The sequence below is a fragment of the Melozone crissalis genome, unplaced genomic scaffold (assembly GCF_028551555.1).
Source record: "Melozone crissalis strain CALT ecotype California unplaced genomic scaffold, PUWL_Pcris_2 ptg000042l_1, whole genome shotgun sequence".
Lineage (NCBI taxonomy): Eukaryota > Metazoa > Chordata > Aves > Passeriformes > Passerellidae > Melozone > Melozone crissalis.
Genome location: NW_026535820.1, coordinates 57,801,818 through 57,815,962, shown reverse-complemented (window position 1 = coordinate 57,815,962; position 14,145 = coordinate 57,801,818). Strand labels below are relative to the sequence as shown.

The following is a 14,145-nucleotide window of genomic DNA, read 5'->3' as shown; positions in this document are numbered from 1 at the left end:
CTTTGTAAAATAGGTCTATATGTATTAAGTGTTTTAGGGGTGATACTAATAGTAATACCTTACCTACTTCAGTGTGTGCAACAAATAATAGACCAAACTATCAAAAAAATTTCACCATACAAGAGAGAGAAATAAGAAACAGATTCACAGAAAGTTCTCAAAATCTTACAGTGACAGTAGATAAAAGTATAGACATAGAGAAAAGTTTTGAGTTAAGCCCTTAAAACAAGCGAGACTTTCAAACAACGAATCATAATTACTATCAAATATAGCTTGTACCCTTTAAACTAATTAAACTTTTGCAACATTAAAATTGCTGTGTTGTAATATAGCAATGCTTAATACAAACAAAAAAGGTGCTTTGAACAAGTAATAAACAGATATACTGCAGTAAAGCTCTATAAAACACAAAGTAGTTAGTGCACAACACAGTTACAAAAGTTTCTTTTTAGTTGAACTGAGAATGGGACTTGTGGGAATCCTTAAAATCAGAGGGTTTTGGGAAGGCTGCAAAAGGCAGACCTCAGAGATAGCAGAACTGCAATTAGAGCTAAGCAGTAGCCATAAGATTTGTCAGCAGAAAAGTTACATAAAAACTAGAAAGTAAGGACATCCCAGCAGTCAGATCCAGCATTTGGATTTTAATTGTTAAATTTCATCCCACTGATGACTGCCCAATGCTCCACTCTACCTCTCTGCAAGGACTCTTGTCCCTCGAGAGAGTCAGCAGCACCTCCCTGTTTGATACCATCAGCAAACCTGCTAAGGGGGCATTCAATTCCTGCCTCCAGATCACTGAGAGGTATTTGCACAGCACTGGCCCTAGAACCGATCCTGAGGAACACCCCTGGTGACTGCTCACCAGCCTCATGTAGCCCAGTGCTGCTGCCTCACCCTCTGCCTTCCTCCTGCCCTGGGACAAGGGGGAATATCTTATTGCTTCCAGGCATTTCCTCTCTGAGGAAGTCCAACCATGCACAGAGAATTTTCTATAACTCAAAAGAGCACAGAGAACCTGCAGTCAGTAGAAATGGCAATATCCATTTAGAAAATCACATCACTTTCCTTTCTAGCCTATGGGGAACAGATGAAAAACAAGCTACAGCTGTGATATTTTTGAATTTGAGAGCTTAAAATGAGAAGAGCACAGGCTCCTGGGTGAGGCTGTCAGAGCTTACTCAGTGAGGTGAGAGGATTACATCATCTTTAGGTACCTGCTGCCCACCCCTGAAACCTCTGACAAAGGAACCAGCTTTCAATTCTGAACACTCTGATTCCCTATTTACAAAAATAAGGCAGGAGCTGGACTATAGTGCCAAAACAACTCATGTGAATTCTTGTGCTGTTTGTACTTGAGTAGATGAATAGAAGTAATTAGTGTGAAAACAGGAATCTGTTAAGAATAACATTAGGGCAAACAGCAAAAGATGAAAACTCTACTAATTAATAGAATGTTGCTGCTTAGCAGAAATTTTTCACAAGTCAGCACTTTGCTCTTTACGTGATCTGTTTTTCCAAATAGCTTCAAACAATACTTGTTCTAATGCTATTTTCAGAATAGGCTACCAAGAATGCAAAGAATGCAAAGAATTGTTTGTTACAGGGAGAGAATTTGTGTTTCAAAAGATAGAGGGGATTTCTCCTCTCTTTGATAGTTCCTGCACTTGCGCCATCTCTGAGAGATTGATACACCATCAGCTCTGCAGAGTTGTGACTGTTCAGCATACAAAAGGGAATGTGACTGAAACAGCGCAAGTAATGTATGGGTTTGGTATCAGAAAAAAAGAGACCTTGTACCAAAATGCCTTGTGTCAAGACTGGCTTCTGTGGCTTCTGTTCCTGATATGCATCTGGCTCATTTGGCACCATTGAGTGAGCTGCTTACCTTCCACAGCCAACAGGAAAGACATTGCCTAAGATCACCAGGATCCCACAGGAACCCATAAAAATTACTCGCTGCTTTCCAAATTTCCACGCTTTCCTGTCTTTTTTTCTTTTCCTAATAAGGAAGTTAGCCAGAAATCTTGAAAATTATCTCGCAAAGCAGAGGAGTCAAAACTCAGTCAAAACTCAAAACTGAATTATTTTCCTTAAAGGAGACACAGCAGTATATTAGGTGCCTACAACAGAGAATAGAAATGTCGAGCTACAGAAAAGCTGATGTGAAAGACTGAGATTAAAATAAGTAAAAAAACCCTCCAGTCTAAGCTACTGCCTTTTGAAATGCAGACACAAACCAGAGGAAACTCTTCTGCCAAGTAAAATGACAGAGGAATAAGTGAACAGAATGATCTTAAAAATCTGGTATTTTTAAAATCATGGAAGAATGAACAAAAGAAATTAAATAAAACCATGCAGTCTGACAGAGTGGTATTCTGGCCCCAAAGCTTACTCCCCATTTGCCTGCTGACCATTTGTAAAGAGTTGCAGATTATGTAATTACCAAATTAAAAAATTGCGACACAAAAAATTGAAAAGAAATATTGATGTTGAAAAGAAATATTTTTATGAGCCTCTAAGGGTTTTTTCATCTCATTTTCAAACATGCAACCTTTGAATGAAATACTTGAAAAAAATAGATGCAAAACCTCAAGATACTACTGAGCTCACCTGTTCAGCACTGAGAGGAAAACTTCATAAAATGTGTCAAATTGGAAGACTCCCATCAAGATGATTGACTCCAACTCCTGGCCCTGCACATGACACCCCAGCAGTCACACCATGTGCCTGAGAGCATTGTCCAAACACTTCCTGAGCTCTGTTGGGCCTGGTGCTGTAACAACTCCCTGGGAAGCCTCTTCCAGTGCCCAACCACCCTCTGGGTGAGAACTTTTTTACTGATATTCAACTTAAAACTCCCCTGACACAGCTTCATGTTGCTCCCTTGGGTCCTGTCACTGGTCACCAGAGGGAAGAGACCAGTGCCTGCCCCTCCTCTTCCCCTCATGAGAAAGTTGTAACTGCAGTGAGGTCTCCCCTCAGTCTCCTCCAGTCTGAACAGACCAAGTGACCTCAGTCTCTCCTTGTAAGGCTTGCCCCCAAGGCCCTTCACCATCTTTGTTACCCTCCTTTGGATGCTTTCTAACAGCTTGATATCTTTGTCATATTTTGCCTCCCAGAACTGCCCCTAGTACTGGAGGTGAGGCTGCCCCAGCTCAGAGCAGAGCAGGACAATCCCCTCCCTTGCCTGCCTGGCCATGCTGTGCCTGATGCCCCCCAGGACAGGGTTGGCCCTCCTGGCTGCCAGGGCACTGCTGGCTCATGTTCAGCTTGCCATTGACCAGGAGCCCCAGGTCCCTTTCCATGGGGCTGCTCTCCAGCCTCTCGTTCCACAGTCTGTCTGTACATCCAGGGTTGCTGTATCCCAGGTGCAGAACTCTGGTTTTTTATCCCAGGGACCATTCCATCTGTTACCCTTCTAGTCTTGTGATGTAATTTAGTTTACTAATCTGCACAGTGTCAGGAAGATTTGGAGCCCACATAAACATTAGGTCTATTTTTTCCTTCAACTTTTCATTTTCTTTCTGTTCCTCCTGTAGCTGTCTCTGGAGCTGTTCTGTTTTAAAGGACAGTAGTAACTCAGTTGCTTTCCTTCTCAGTTTTCAGTCCTTGTTTGTCTTTAATATTATCTTTTCTGTAGTGGCAGGCAGCTTCTGGAAAGGTATCTAACACTTTGCAAATGATCACTTTCTTCTTCCTAGCCTTTATACAGCCCCTAGCAACTTACAGATGTTCCTCCACAGCTTTCCAATCACACCAGTTATCCTGAGCCCATTGTCTGAGAACTTAGGACTTGGACATCTTCCATGCTTTTGTGAGTAGTCAGTGATTGTAGTCAGCTTGCAAACCTGCTGACTACACCAATTTTTGGTGAATGCCTGTTTTAAGGTCATTCAACAAATTGCTGGCAAAGGTATCATCAAAAATAGGTTTAATATAGAAGTGAAAGCACAACAGAGTTCTTTGGCAAGGCTCACTCTACTACTTACCAGATGGTTAAAAAAAGCAAACAAAAAACCAGCATCAATTAGTCCAGACCAAAAATATCCCCAAGGTATCTCCATGGAAGACTGCAGCTCCTGACATATGGTGAGACACCACCTTCCTTCCTCAGGGCTTTACCCAGGACCTGCTGGGCAATCAACTGGCCCTCACTCCTCACCTTTAATACACAAGGAGACAACATGCAAAAGATTTTTCAAAAATCAATCCACTGTAATAATTCACAGACTGGAAGAGTTGTAAAATAGACTGATCAAAATATTGAAAATTGTACATTTTCCAGCAAATTCTGTGAACCAACATTTTACCTACTGCAGCACAAAATTTTGAGGCCAAGTTTCTGGACAAAGCAGAAAAATGTAAAGGAATATGTTTGTTTCAATTGTTACATATAATTTATCTATAAAACACTCATTAGCTATATACTGTCATCTCTCTCTGCAATTTCTATGGGTTGCTTTGGCCACCTAAAACAGCTAAGTTCATATTACAGGGATAATGACAGAGTGTGAATTCAGAAGAAAAATAGTAAAAGACTGTGGTTCTCCAGGTTTCAGTGCATTTTAATGTAAATTTAAAATAAACATTCTAGGCTACTTTCTAATCCTCCGAATATTATCAATAATAAATTTTTAATGTATTTACTCTAGGAATTAATTTATTTTGATCACTGAGGATGTCTCTGCTTCACTTTTATATAGGCTGTCACAGATTCAACACAGAACAGTTCTTTTCATTGTGAACTAGAGGGAAAAGTTCTGTGCTGACACACATCATTCCTGTGAATGTAGCTCCAGAGCTGGAAGTGACCCACTTCTCTCAGCATCTTGCAGTTCTGCTTACAGCATAACACGGATGCATTTCTCCCACCTTCACTCTCTGCAGTGTCTGTAGAGGGTGAGAAAGACTCCAGAACATGAGTTGCTCAGTTTGTCCCCAAACCCACTTTGCACTTATTTGAAAATTAGCAAGATCTTTTAAAAATCAATGGATTCGGCATGGCATTTATAAGCAAAAGATGATGCTCTCTCTTCCACAAGGGCTGCTGAGTGCTTTAGGTGGCTGTTGCTATAAAAATAGTCCATATTGGAGACTACCATATGGTTTTCTAGAAACCTGCTCCATCCCAGTGCTGCACTCTGATATTTCATTGCTCTGCTTCCCCGTGTGACATGTGCAGAATCTAAGAAATTGCTTGTGTGCTATTTCACCCCTGCACTCAGCACCGTGCCTGCTCTCCTTCACTTCCTCCAACATTTAACAGTGGAGGATAGAGACACGTATGCAATTCTCCCATTGCACTACTTTGCATTTGCCTTCTGTTTGCTTCCCTGGCAAACAGGGAATTTTTCTCAAGGACAGCTTTGCACAAGTAGCCGTATTAAGCTCTGTTCATACTGCTTCAGGACAAAGATACACTATTCCAACATTTTCTTTGAAGCAAGGATTTAGAGGTGCATTACATAATAAGATATTTTAATGGATGCCTTGAAGGCTCTAAAGCCAGAGAAAGAGAAGAAATGCATCATTTTATCTCTCCAGCTTAACTGATGTCTTTCCCCTTTCACAGTACAAGACATTAACAAGTTGTCTGGTTCAACAGCATCAGTTCATGGAAGGAGTGGGTACCCACCAATGAGGACAGAACAACTGCAGGGGGAAAAACCATTCCATCTGCTCACGAACACAATTCCTCTGTTTTCTGTTCCAGCTCATCCTTGCCACATGGGAAGGCGGCTACAACCTGCAGTGCCAGAACCTCCACAGCGCAGGGGAGGCTGATATCCGGGTGAGAGACAAAAACAGCTCAGCCCTCAGCATCCTGTCTGTTTTAACTGTCCTAGGACATATCCTGAGCTCTGATAAAATATCTCTACTCTAGGGGAGGATAGATTTCATTGTATAGAGTATCAAATTTAGATTTTTTTTTTCTTCAAAAAAAGAAACTGGCAACAAAATCTGTTCAGGGTCAAGGAAATGGTATCACCCTTAAAAAAACTGAACAAACAACCCCAAAATGAAGAAAAAACCCACTCACAAAGCTGCACCTTTGGAAAAAAATCCCAACAAAACAATTAGAAAACCCTTCCTCAAAGTTTCTATTTCTTAAATTATATTTTTATAATTATTTATACAATTTCTTAAAAGATATGTGTTTTTTACAAAACTGCTTCATTGAAAAGCAAAATAAAATTCAAGACAGAGCTTGTGCTTCTCCTTTTATAGCATATTAATGCCTTCTGAGAAGTTGCATGCCTAGGGAGTGAAGAAGTACAGAAATATTTAAGCAATTGTATGGACAGATATTGATCTCTTGCTCCTTTGTTCTTGCTTGTACAGGTAGCCAAGGTGCTGTGGTGGTATTATTTTTCCAAAGTAATTGAATTCATGGACACTATCTTCTTTGTGCTGAGAAAGAAAAGCAGTCAGATCACCTTCCTTCACGTGTATCACCATGCCACTATGTTTAACATTTGGTGGTGTGTTCTGAACTGGATACCTTGTGGGCAGAGTAAGTCTTTGTTTGCTTCATCACCTGGGGTCTAAGTCAGCTGCAGCTGGGGAGGAATCACATCAGCATGCAAAGGAATTGTGTCACTGTGCAATGTGAGGGCACCTTTAGGGTTCAGAGCCTTTCAGAACTGCTGACCACATGCAGAACACAGGAAAATGAAAAGCATTGTTGAAAGTGCAGGCCAAAAATACCTGAGTGTTAGGCCTTAGACTTTTCACTTAGCTGCCACAAACTCATGTATTTACTTCTCTTCAAACCACTTTTAAGCATCACAGTACTGAGTAGCACAGACGGGCTAGCACACACAAGACCTACTCCAAAAGCAGATGCAGGAAGAAGTCATGGCCCTGGTAAAGCCTTTATCAATCACAACAACAAATTAAATCAACAGCCCTTTCATAGGCTCAACTCTTGTATACATCAATCTCTGCTTTAGCAAGATATATTACTTAGTCACTAATTAAAATATCAATTTGGGTTTATTCTGTTTCATATGAAGATACATCCTCAGAAGGTTATAGTAGCTGTCATCATCTTCCCTGTTAGGAAGGGATCTATAGTGCCACAGGCTGGTCACTTGGCATTTGTATAAGAACTTCAAACAGCAGAGAACTACTTCAGCTGTTTCACAACAGGCACACTTTTCCAGGGCTTCACACAGCTAGAGGCTTCCTGTGGAACTGCTTCCAAAGCTGAGAAAAAACCCAGTTTTCCTGAAACCCGTTAGAGTGAGTTACCTCAGCCCGTTGCAACATTTGTAAAGAAATTTGTTGCAGGTCTTTTTCAGATCTAAAAGCAGAATTCACATTTGTTGGCACTTACTGTGGACAGCACAAAATCAAAGTAAATCAGTGTTAGAGGTAGAAGCAGGGATCAGAGATTTCATAGCGATTAGGAACTATTTCTAGATGTGTAAACAAATCAGTGGGGGTTTGTGCTTTGTAATGTGTGGTGCCCCCAGTCTACACTAGTGCTACACTACTGTAATTAAACCAGCAGCTAAGTAATTAATCAGCAGCAACATCAGAACAACTGGCGAGTCCCTCTTGTAGTTGTAGCACTGCCATCAAACTTACAAGCACACAGCAGAGTTGTGCTGCTGCTTCTCTACAGTCTGCAAAGTACAGAGGATAATTAATTTTCTCTAGAACTAGTATTCACTAAATGTAACTCATAAGAGTAGCAAGGTATTATCAGGGATGAAATTCTATACATGTGCATCTAGCAGAAGAGCCAGTGAAGAAAACAAGAGTGGTGATCAAACACAGGCACAAAAGGCTAGTTTAATTCAGAGTAAAGTCCTTGCTACTGCATCAGAGAGCAGGAGTACAGGTGTCTCCCAGGGTCCTAAGCTACCTACCAAAAACAAAGTCATCAGCAGCATTGTTTAAAGCTTACAGGAATAATGGAAAGACTCAGCAAGAAGAGCTTTAGGAGAGGGGAAAAACAGCATGTAAACTACATAATAGGAAAAAGTGGAGGAGAAGAAAAATACCAGATAAAAATACAAAATTCAGCATAAGAACAAGCCTCTAGGAAGTACCATTTGGTTTTTCAGTTGTCCCTAGGAGAGCACCTCTACACATCAGGAATACCTTCAGCAAGAAATAAGCATGGAAGGAATATGTTGTCATCTTATTGCAGGGATTCGACACTGTTGTCTCCATATCACAAAAGTTTCATACATTTTTGGTGTTTCTCACAGGCAGCTCCTCAGAGCACTGACTCTTTCTTCTTCACAAAGGAGCCAACCGACTCCAGTTCCCTTCTCACCCAGCCACCCCATTCTTTTACAGCACTCTTCTTCTCATTGGTTACAGCTGTGACTTATTAAAGTCAGGCCTGTTCCTAATCTTTGATAATTGGCCCAGCTGCAACTCCTTAGGTGTAAGATTACTTTCTACACTACCTTTATTTTCGTATATTCTGTCCCCCTACAGGAACACTTATATTTGCAAGAGATTCAATACAGAAGCAATACAACAAGCGGTAATATCCTCTCTCATTTTTTAGCAGTTTGTACTTAATTATTTTTTCCCTACTGGATTTTTATAGGCTTCTTTGGACCCACTTTGAATAGCTTTATCCATGTGCTTATGTATTCTTACTATGGACTGTCAGTCATCCCTTCCATGCGCAAATATCTCTGGTGGAAGAAATACCTCACTCAGGCACAGCTGGTATGTATCTGTTTTGCTCTCATTTTTAACTACCAGAAATCCTTCAAAATGTGAGAGAGGATGAAATTAACTATAGGTAAACATTGTTATTTACACAATTAAGCCAGTTAGAATTGAAGTATAACTAAACTATCATACAGCATAAGTCACTAGTGCAGCTTAATAAATTTAATGAAGGAAATTTTGTTCAGAAGTGTTATCTGTAGATAACAAACAGTAGATACTCTTTAGTCCACAAAATTCTGTTCATTTTGAACCATTGCATAGGAAATAACTGCTCTTTAATTGTGGAAAAAACTGATTTAAAAGTCACAAAAAATGTCTGACAGAGCCAGGTCGAAGACAGACGCCCCTGCTGGCCAAAGCTGAGCCCATCAGCAAAGCTGGGAGCACCTCCGTGATATCATATTTATTCAAGGGTGAAACACATAGCACAGCAGCTGAGAGAGAAAACAGGAAATGTGAGAAGGCCTCTAAGTACCCAGGTCAGAACAGAAGGAAGGAATTAGCACCAAAAACTCCCCTGCAGCAGTGATGAAGATGCTGGTGAAGCTGTTCCCCTGCAGCCCACAGAGGACCTCGCGCTGCAGCAATGGACATGTCTGCCCTGAAGGAATACAGCCAGTGGGGAAATAGGCTCACGTGGACCCATGGAGAGAGGAGCCCACTCTGGAGCAGATTTGCTGGCAGAATCTGTGTCCCCATGGGGACCACATAGGAAATGCCTGTTCCTGAAGCCTGGACCCTGTGGAAGAGACTCATGCTGGGGCAATTTGTGAAGAACTGCAGCTCATGGGAAATATCCACGTTGGAACTCTCTCCTGTGGGAGGGACCCCACAGTGAAGCAGGGAAAGAGTGTGAGGAGAAAGGAGCAGCAAAGCCAAAGCACGAGAGGCTGGCTACAAACCCCATCCCCCTGCACCACACGGAAGGAAGTAGAGGACTGAAGTTCACAAGTGAAGTTAAACCTGGGAAGGAACAGGGGTTTAGAGGAAGGTGGTTTTAATTTTATTTCTTGCTATCCTTCTGTGTTATTAATTGGCAGCACTTGAAACTAATCTTCCTCGAGTCTAATTTGTTTATAACAGTAATAGGTAAGCTTTATCAATTACTCTCCCTAAATTTATCTCAATCCACAAGTTCTTTTCATCTTATTTTCTCCCCCTACTCTACTGAGGAGAAGAAGGGAGAGAGCTGCCAGGTGTGCAGCTGGCAGCCAAGCCAGGTTAACACACAACACAGTGGTACAACTGCAAAATGGTGTAAACAAAGTTTAGGCAATACAGAAATTGATTTCTAAAAGTCTGTTCCACCTGTTGCTGTAGCTGAGGAGCTGAGCCACATCAAAAGTTCCTATCAACAAGATATAAGGCTTGATATGAAATAAAGTTTCTTTTACTTTTATCTTAGAGCCTGTTCATATTATTTGGAAGTTGAGATTTTTGCAGTGAGCTTTAAAATGCCTATGTAGAAATTTGCCTAGCAAGAGCTGCTTCTCTGAGACCATCCCTGCAGGTGAAACACACTTCCCTGTTGGAAATGCACCTTAGTACACTGGTTTGAGGGCACACTTATCTGGCTAAGGAGAATTAGTGTGGGCTGTGGCTGACAGTTCTAAATACAGGCAAGTCTCTGCAATTGCTTCCCTGTCTCATTTTTGCTTCCTTTGTCCCCTCCTTAACTCCATTAATGCAAGTGATAACCTATCCGAAATGCTTGGACCTGAGTTTCACCTTTTCTGTTCAGACTTCTAAAGCTATTGCCAGGAATCTTCAGAGTTTCCTCCGGTTTCTGTCCAGCAACAGAGACAACAACTGTACCTGTGACAAGGACTGGAAGATAGAGCAAAATCTACCAAACCTGAGAGGCAAAAAAGCTTCCCTTTTTTCAACTAGGCCTATAAACTTACTTTTAGAAACGTCTGACCCCTTAGGATTTTATTTAATTTCAGAAGTGCACCATTTTAACTTAACCCTCACAATGCATTCAGAGGTTATAAAGGGCCCTTTCTCAGCAAATACACCTGCATTGTCGTCTCTCCACAGATCCAGTTTCTGCTCACTATTGTGCACACACTCAGCGCAGCTGTGAAGCCATGTGGATTCCCATTCGGCTGCCTCATGTTCCAGTCCTCCTACATGGCCACACTGGTCATCCTCTTCATCAACTTCTACATTAAGGTAAGCAGTCTTCTGAGAGCTCTCTGACAAAGATGGGGGGAAACAGAACTTTGTGGATAGCAGTCTGGGTGGACTCAGATGTAGAATGACCATCAGTGCTTAAAATATGTTAGTCTTAAAATATATACATCATTTCTTTAAAATATATACATCATTTAAGAATAACAGATACAGCCACATCTGAGAGAGAGTTATTCAGTAGTGATGACCTCCTCATTGCAGCTCAACCCTTCTGCACTTGTATAGCAGATCAGGTACTGCATTTAGTACGTAGGAGGTCTGAATTTGCTTTGGTGGGCAAATTTTTGAGTCTTTCTCCTCCTTAGGGGAAAAAAAAAATGGAGCTCTGTCTTTGCCTAGTTTACTTCAACATCTTTAGCAGGGAGTGCTCTAGCCTGCCTGCATACACAAAGCTTTTAGTGTACAAGGCTTGAAATCTCTTTTGACATTGAGGAGTATTACAGTAAGGCTAGTAAAGTAAAATCACCCACAGCAGTGAAAAGGCTACTGTACTCCTAATGCAGTCTGAAGAAAATATATACATCTGCATCAACAAACAGCAGAGAAGTTCCATTTACAATTAACCATAAGCAGTGTTTTGGTGGGCTTTAAACAAATCCAAATATTTATTTTGGATTTTGCTTTTATAGACATACCGGAAAGCACCTTCAAGAACAGCTGTAAAGGAAACCCCTGCCACAACAGAAATCAAGAATGGTTTCCATAAGGACTACTTTGCTGCTGCCAACGGATTGCAGAATAATAAGAAGGCACAATAAGTATAGTGTTTCCCATGGTTTTTTTTCTAAAGAGAAAAAGAAGAAAAAAGACTGAATTACAAGCTTTAGCTTAAAACCTATTTGATTACATTTATCAGTTCTTTGTACCAGACACTTATTAATGTACTGCTATTTAAGTTTTAACAAAATGAGTAGAATTACTTGTCTTGTCAAAGATCAACATCAGAACAAAGAAGGCCAAGATCTTTCTCATGAAAAAGAAAACCTTTCTGATCTCTAATGCTGACACAAAAACGCCTTATGAAACACTTGATGGATAAATCCATCAATGCCTTCAAAAGGTTAGGACTCTGTTCAGACTAACATGGTGAGCACTTTCTGTGCATGTCAGAGGTCTTGAGGCAAGGCTTCACAGTGCACCCAGTACATCCAGCTGAACTGCAGCCAAGGCCAGGAAAATAAAGGAGGGGTGGCAGGAAAGGTGAGAATTGTACCTCTTCCATCACCATACCCCTCTTTTCTGCTTCTCAGCAATTCCTCAAAGCACACTAGCAAGGTAGCAGTTGATCCTGTGGGAGCCCTGGGGAAGGACATGATAGAGGGCAGAGCCCAGGTGCACCATCCCACAGTTTGCAGGCAGTTGTGGCTCCACACTCACTTGCTTTACACAAGTGCAACCTGATTCAAATGCCAGGAAGGCTGGCAGGAGCTTTCTGTTTCAGGGGGCTGGGCTGGTAGCCCCTGGCACTGCTCAGAATGGAATTCTGAACATAGAGCAAAACAAGTCACTTTGGATGTGCTAACTTAACAGAAGTTGTAAGTAAATGGATTTTGAAAGAGATAGGGTCATGCAAACTTAAGGCAGATAAATCCTTGAGTGTAAATGTGGGTAAAGTTAATCCTATACAAACGTTGCTAATTCAAAGCAAACTGTCATGCTACATATTAATAGACTAGAAGATGCAGAAAATCTGTGAGCTCAGCAATGAGCCAAGCAGGTTATACAGGAGTTTCTGTGGCAGGTGGACCTTACTCAGACTGGTCTCTGGCTGGAAAAACAGACGGGATCAAGGCACAAGCTGCTGGAGGGGAAGGAAGGAGATATCTGCTGTCTGCAGCTATAAAGGTGTCTCCCAACAGTCCATCACCATCTCTGTTGCTACAGTTCACTGCATTTACCCCCACTTAAATGCTTAGAAATGAAGAATACCCAGGGTTAACTTCATGAGTCTGCCCTCACCTGTTTCTCATTTAGCCCACTTAATTTCCTCTATTAAAAATAGACAGACTTTTTTTCCTCACAGTGAAGTAGTTCAGATCTCTTCCATTCTCGTGTATAAAATTCTCTTGACAACAACTTTTGGAGTCACTCTAGCCCAGCAAGTCCCTTGAAGTGAAGCAGTTCTGTAAAGGAAATATGTCCTCTCACTCCTGTCACCTTGCAGTGTCCCACAGCAGGAGGAGGACAAAACACATACCTAGCCAACACGGAGGGCCCAAGCAGCCACAGAAGGCCCACATGTAGAAGAGGCTGTCCCAAATCCTGCTGTCCAATTTTTCTCCACTTCTAGAGGGTCAGTTATCTCCTCCAGATATCCCCATTTAGATGATCTGCTGTCAGGAGGTCTTGAAGACTGCAGGCATAAAGGCAGGAGGAAGGTTTATCCCAGGGAGCAGTATGGATACAGGGCAGCCAGCCTCACAAGGAGAGACCACAGCCCAGAGGGCTCATGGATAGGAAGGAAAGAGGCTGAGGAAGTGGTACAGGAGGGGAAGAAGAACAGATGGGGTTGTCCAGTAAAAGCAGGAGGAGAAAATGGCATGAAGAAGGGTGTCTTGTGTCAGAATTCTGCTTGACTGTGTGCTTGAAAGTCCCATTGAATGCCATCTGTCTCCAGCCAGTCCTAGCTCCATTGTAATGTGGACAAAACTTTTCTGCTTCAGCAGGAAACAGAAATTCCCAAAATGCTACAGCAGAAACAGCACCTCTTAGCAGCCTGACTGCTGAACTTCATTGTCGTGAACTGGGTGACCAAAATAGCTGCAACATTCAAACCCTTTTACACTACCACACCAGCCTAGGTCTAACTGGTGCATATTCACATTTGTTCCCCTCTTCATGAAGATGGTCATGAAACTTCACTTACTGAAAGTCAGTGTTTTGTTTTATTTAACACTCAATATGGGGGAAAGCAGCCACCCAAAAGACAAAACCCAAACAAAACAAACCAAGAACCCTGCATTCACAAAGCCTGGACACTCTATGCATATGCTATTTCTCTCTGGCCCGTCCAGAAACTTTACAGGCATTTCTGGTTGATACTGTAAAAATCCCAAGACCTAAGAAATTAGTGGGTTTGACTGAGGGTGTTTTACACAGCCCTGAGTAAAGGGAGAGCTTCAGAGCTCTGTAGAAATCAGTTTAATACTGGAAGCCAGGGTAAAGGCGGAGGAATTTGAAGGAGATGACAAGATAGTGAACAAGCCATGAGCTGGACCCTTCATCTAAGGCAGGCAACACAAGGGT

The 14,145-nt window shown here is 41.7% G+C and overlaps 1 protein-coding gene across 1 annotated transcript in view; it reads left to right on the top strand.

Annotated features, from left to right (window-relative positions):
- The window catches only part of ELOVL2 (ELOVL fatty acid elongase 2), a 50,041-nt gene extending 36,170 nt beyond the window's left edge, over positions 1-13,871 (top strand). The window contains exons 4-8 of the mRNA XM_054284692.1: positions 5,714-5,791; positions 6,343-6,514; positions 8,573-8,697; positions 10,744-10,878; positions 11,529-13,871. Coding sequence (XP_054140667.1) covers positions 5,714-5,791; positions 6,343-6,514; positions 8,573-8,697; positions 10,744-10,878; positions 11,529-11,657 — 639 coding nt within the window. The 3' untranslated portion in view covers positions 11,658-13,871. The remainder of the gene's footprint in view (positions 1-5,713; positions 5,792-6,342; positions 6,515-8,572; positions 8,698-10,743; positions 10,879-11,528) is intronic.
- The last annotated feature ends 274 nt before the right edge of the window (positions 13,872-14,145 follow it).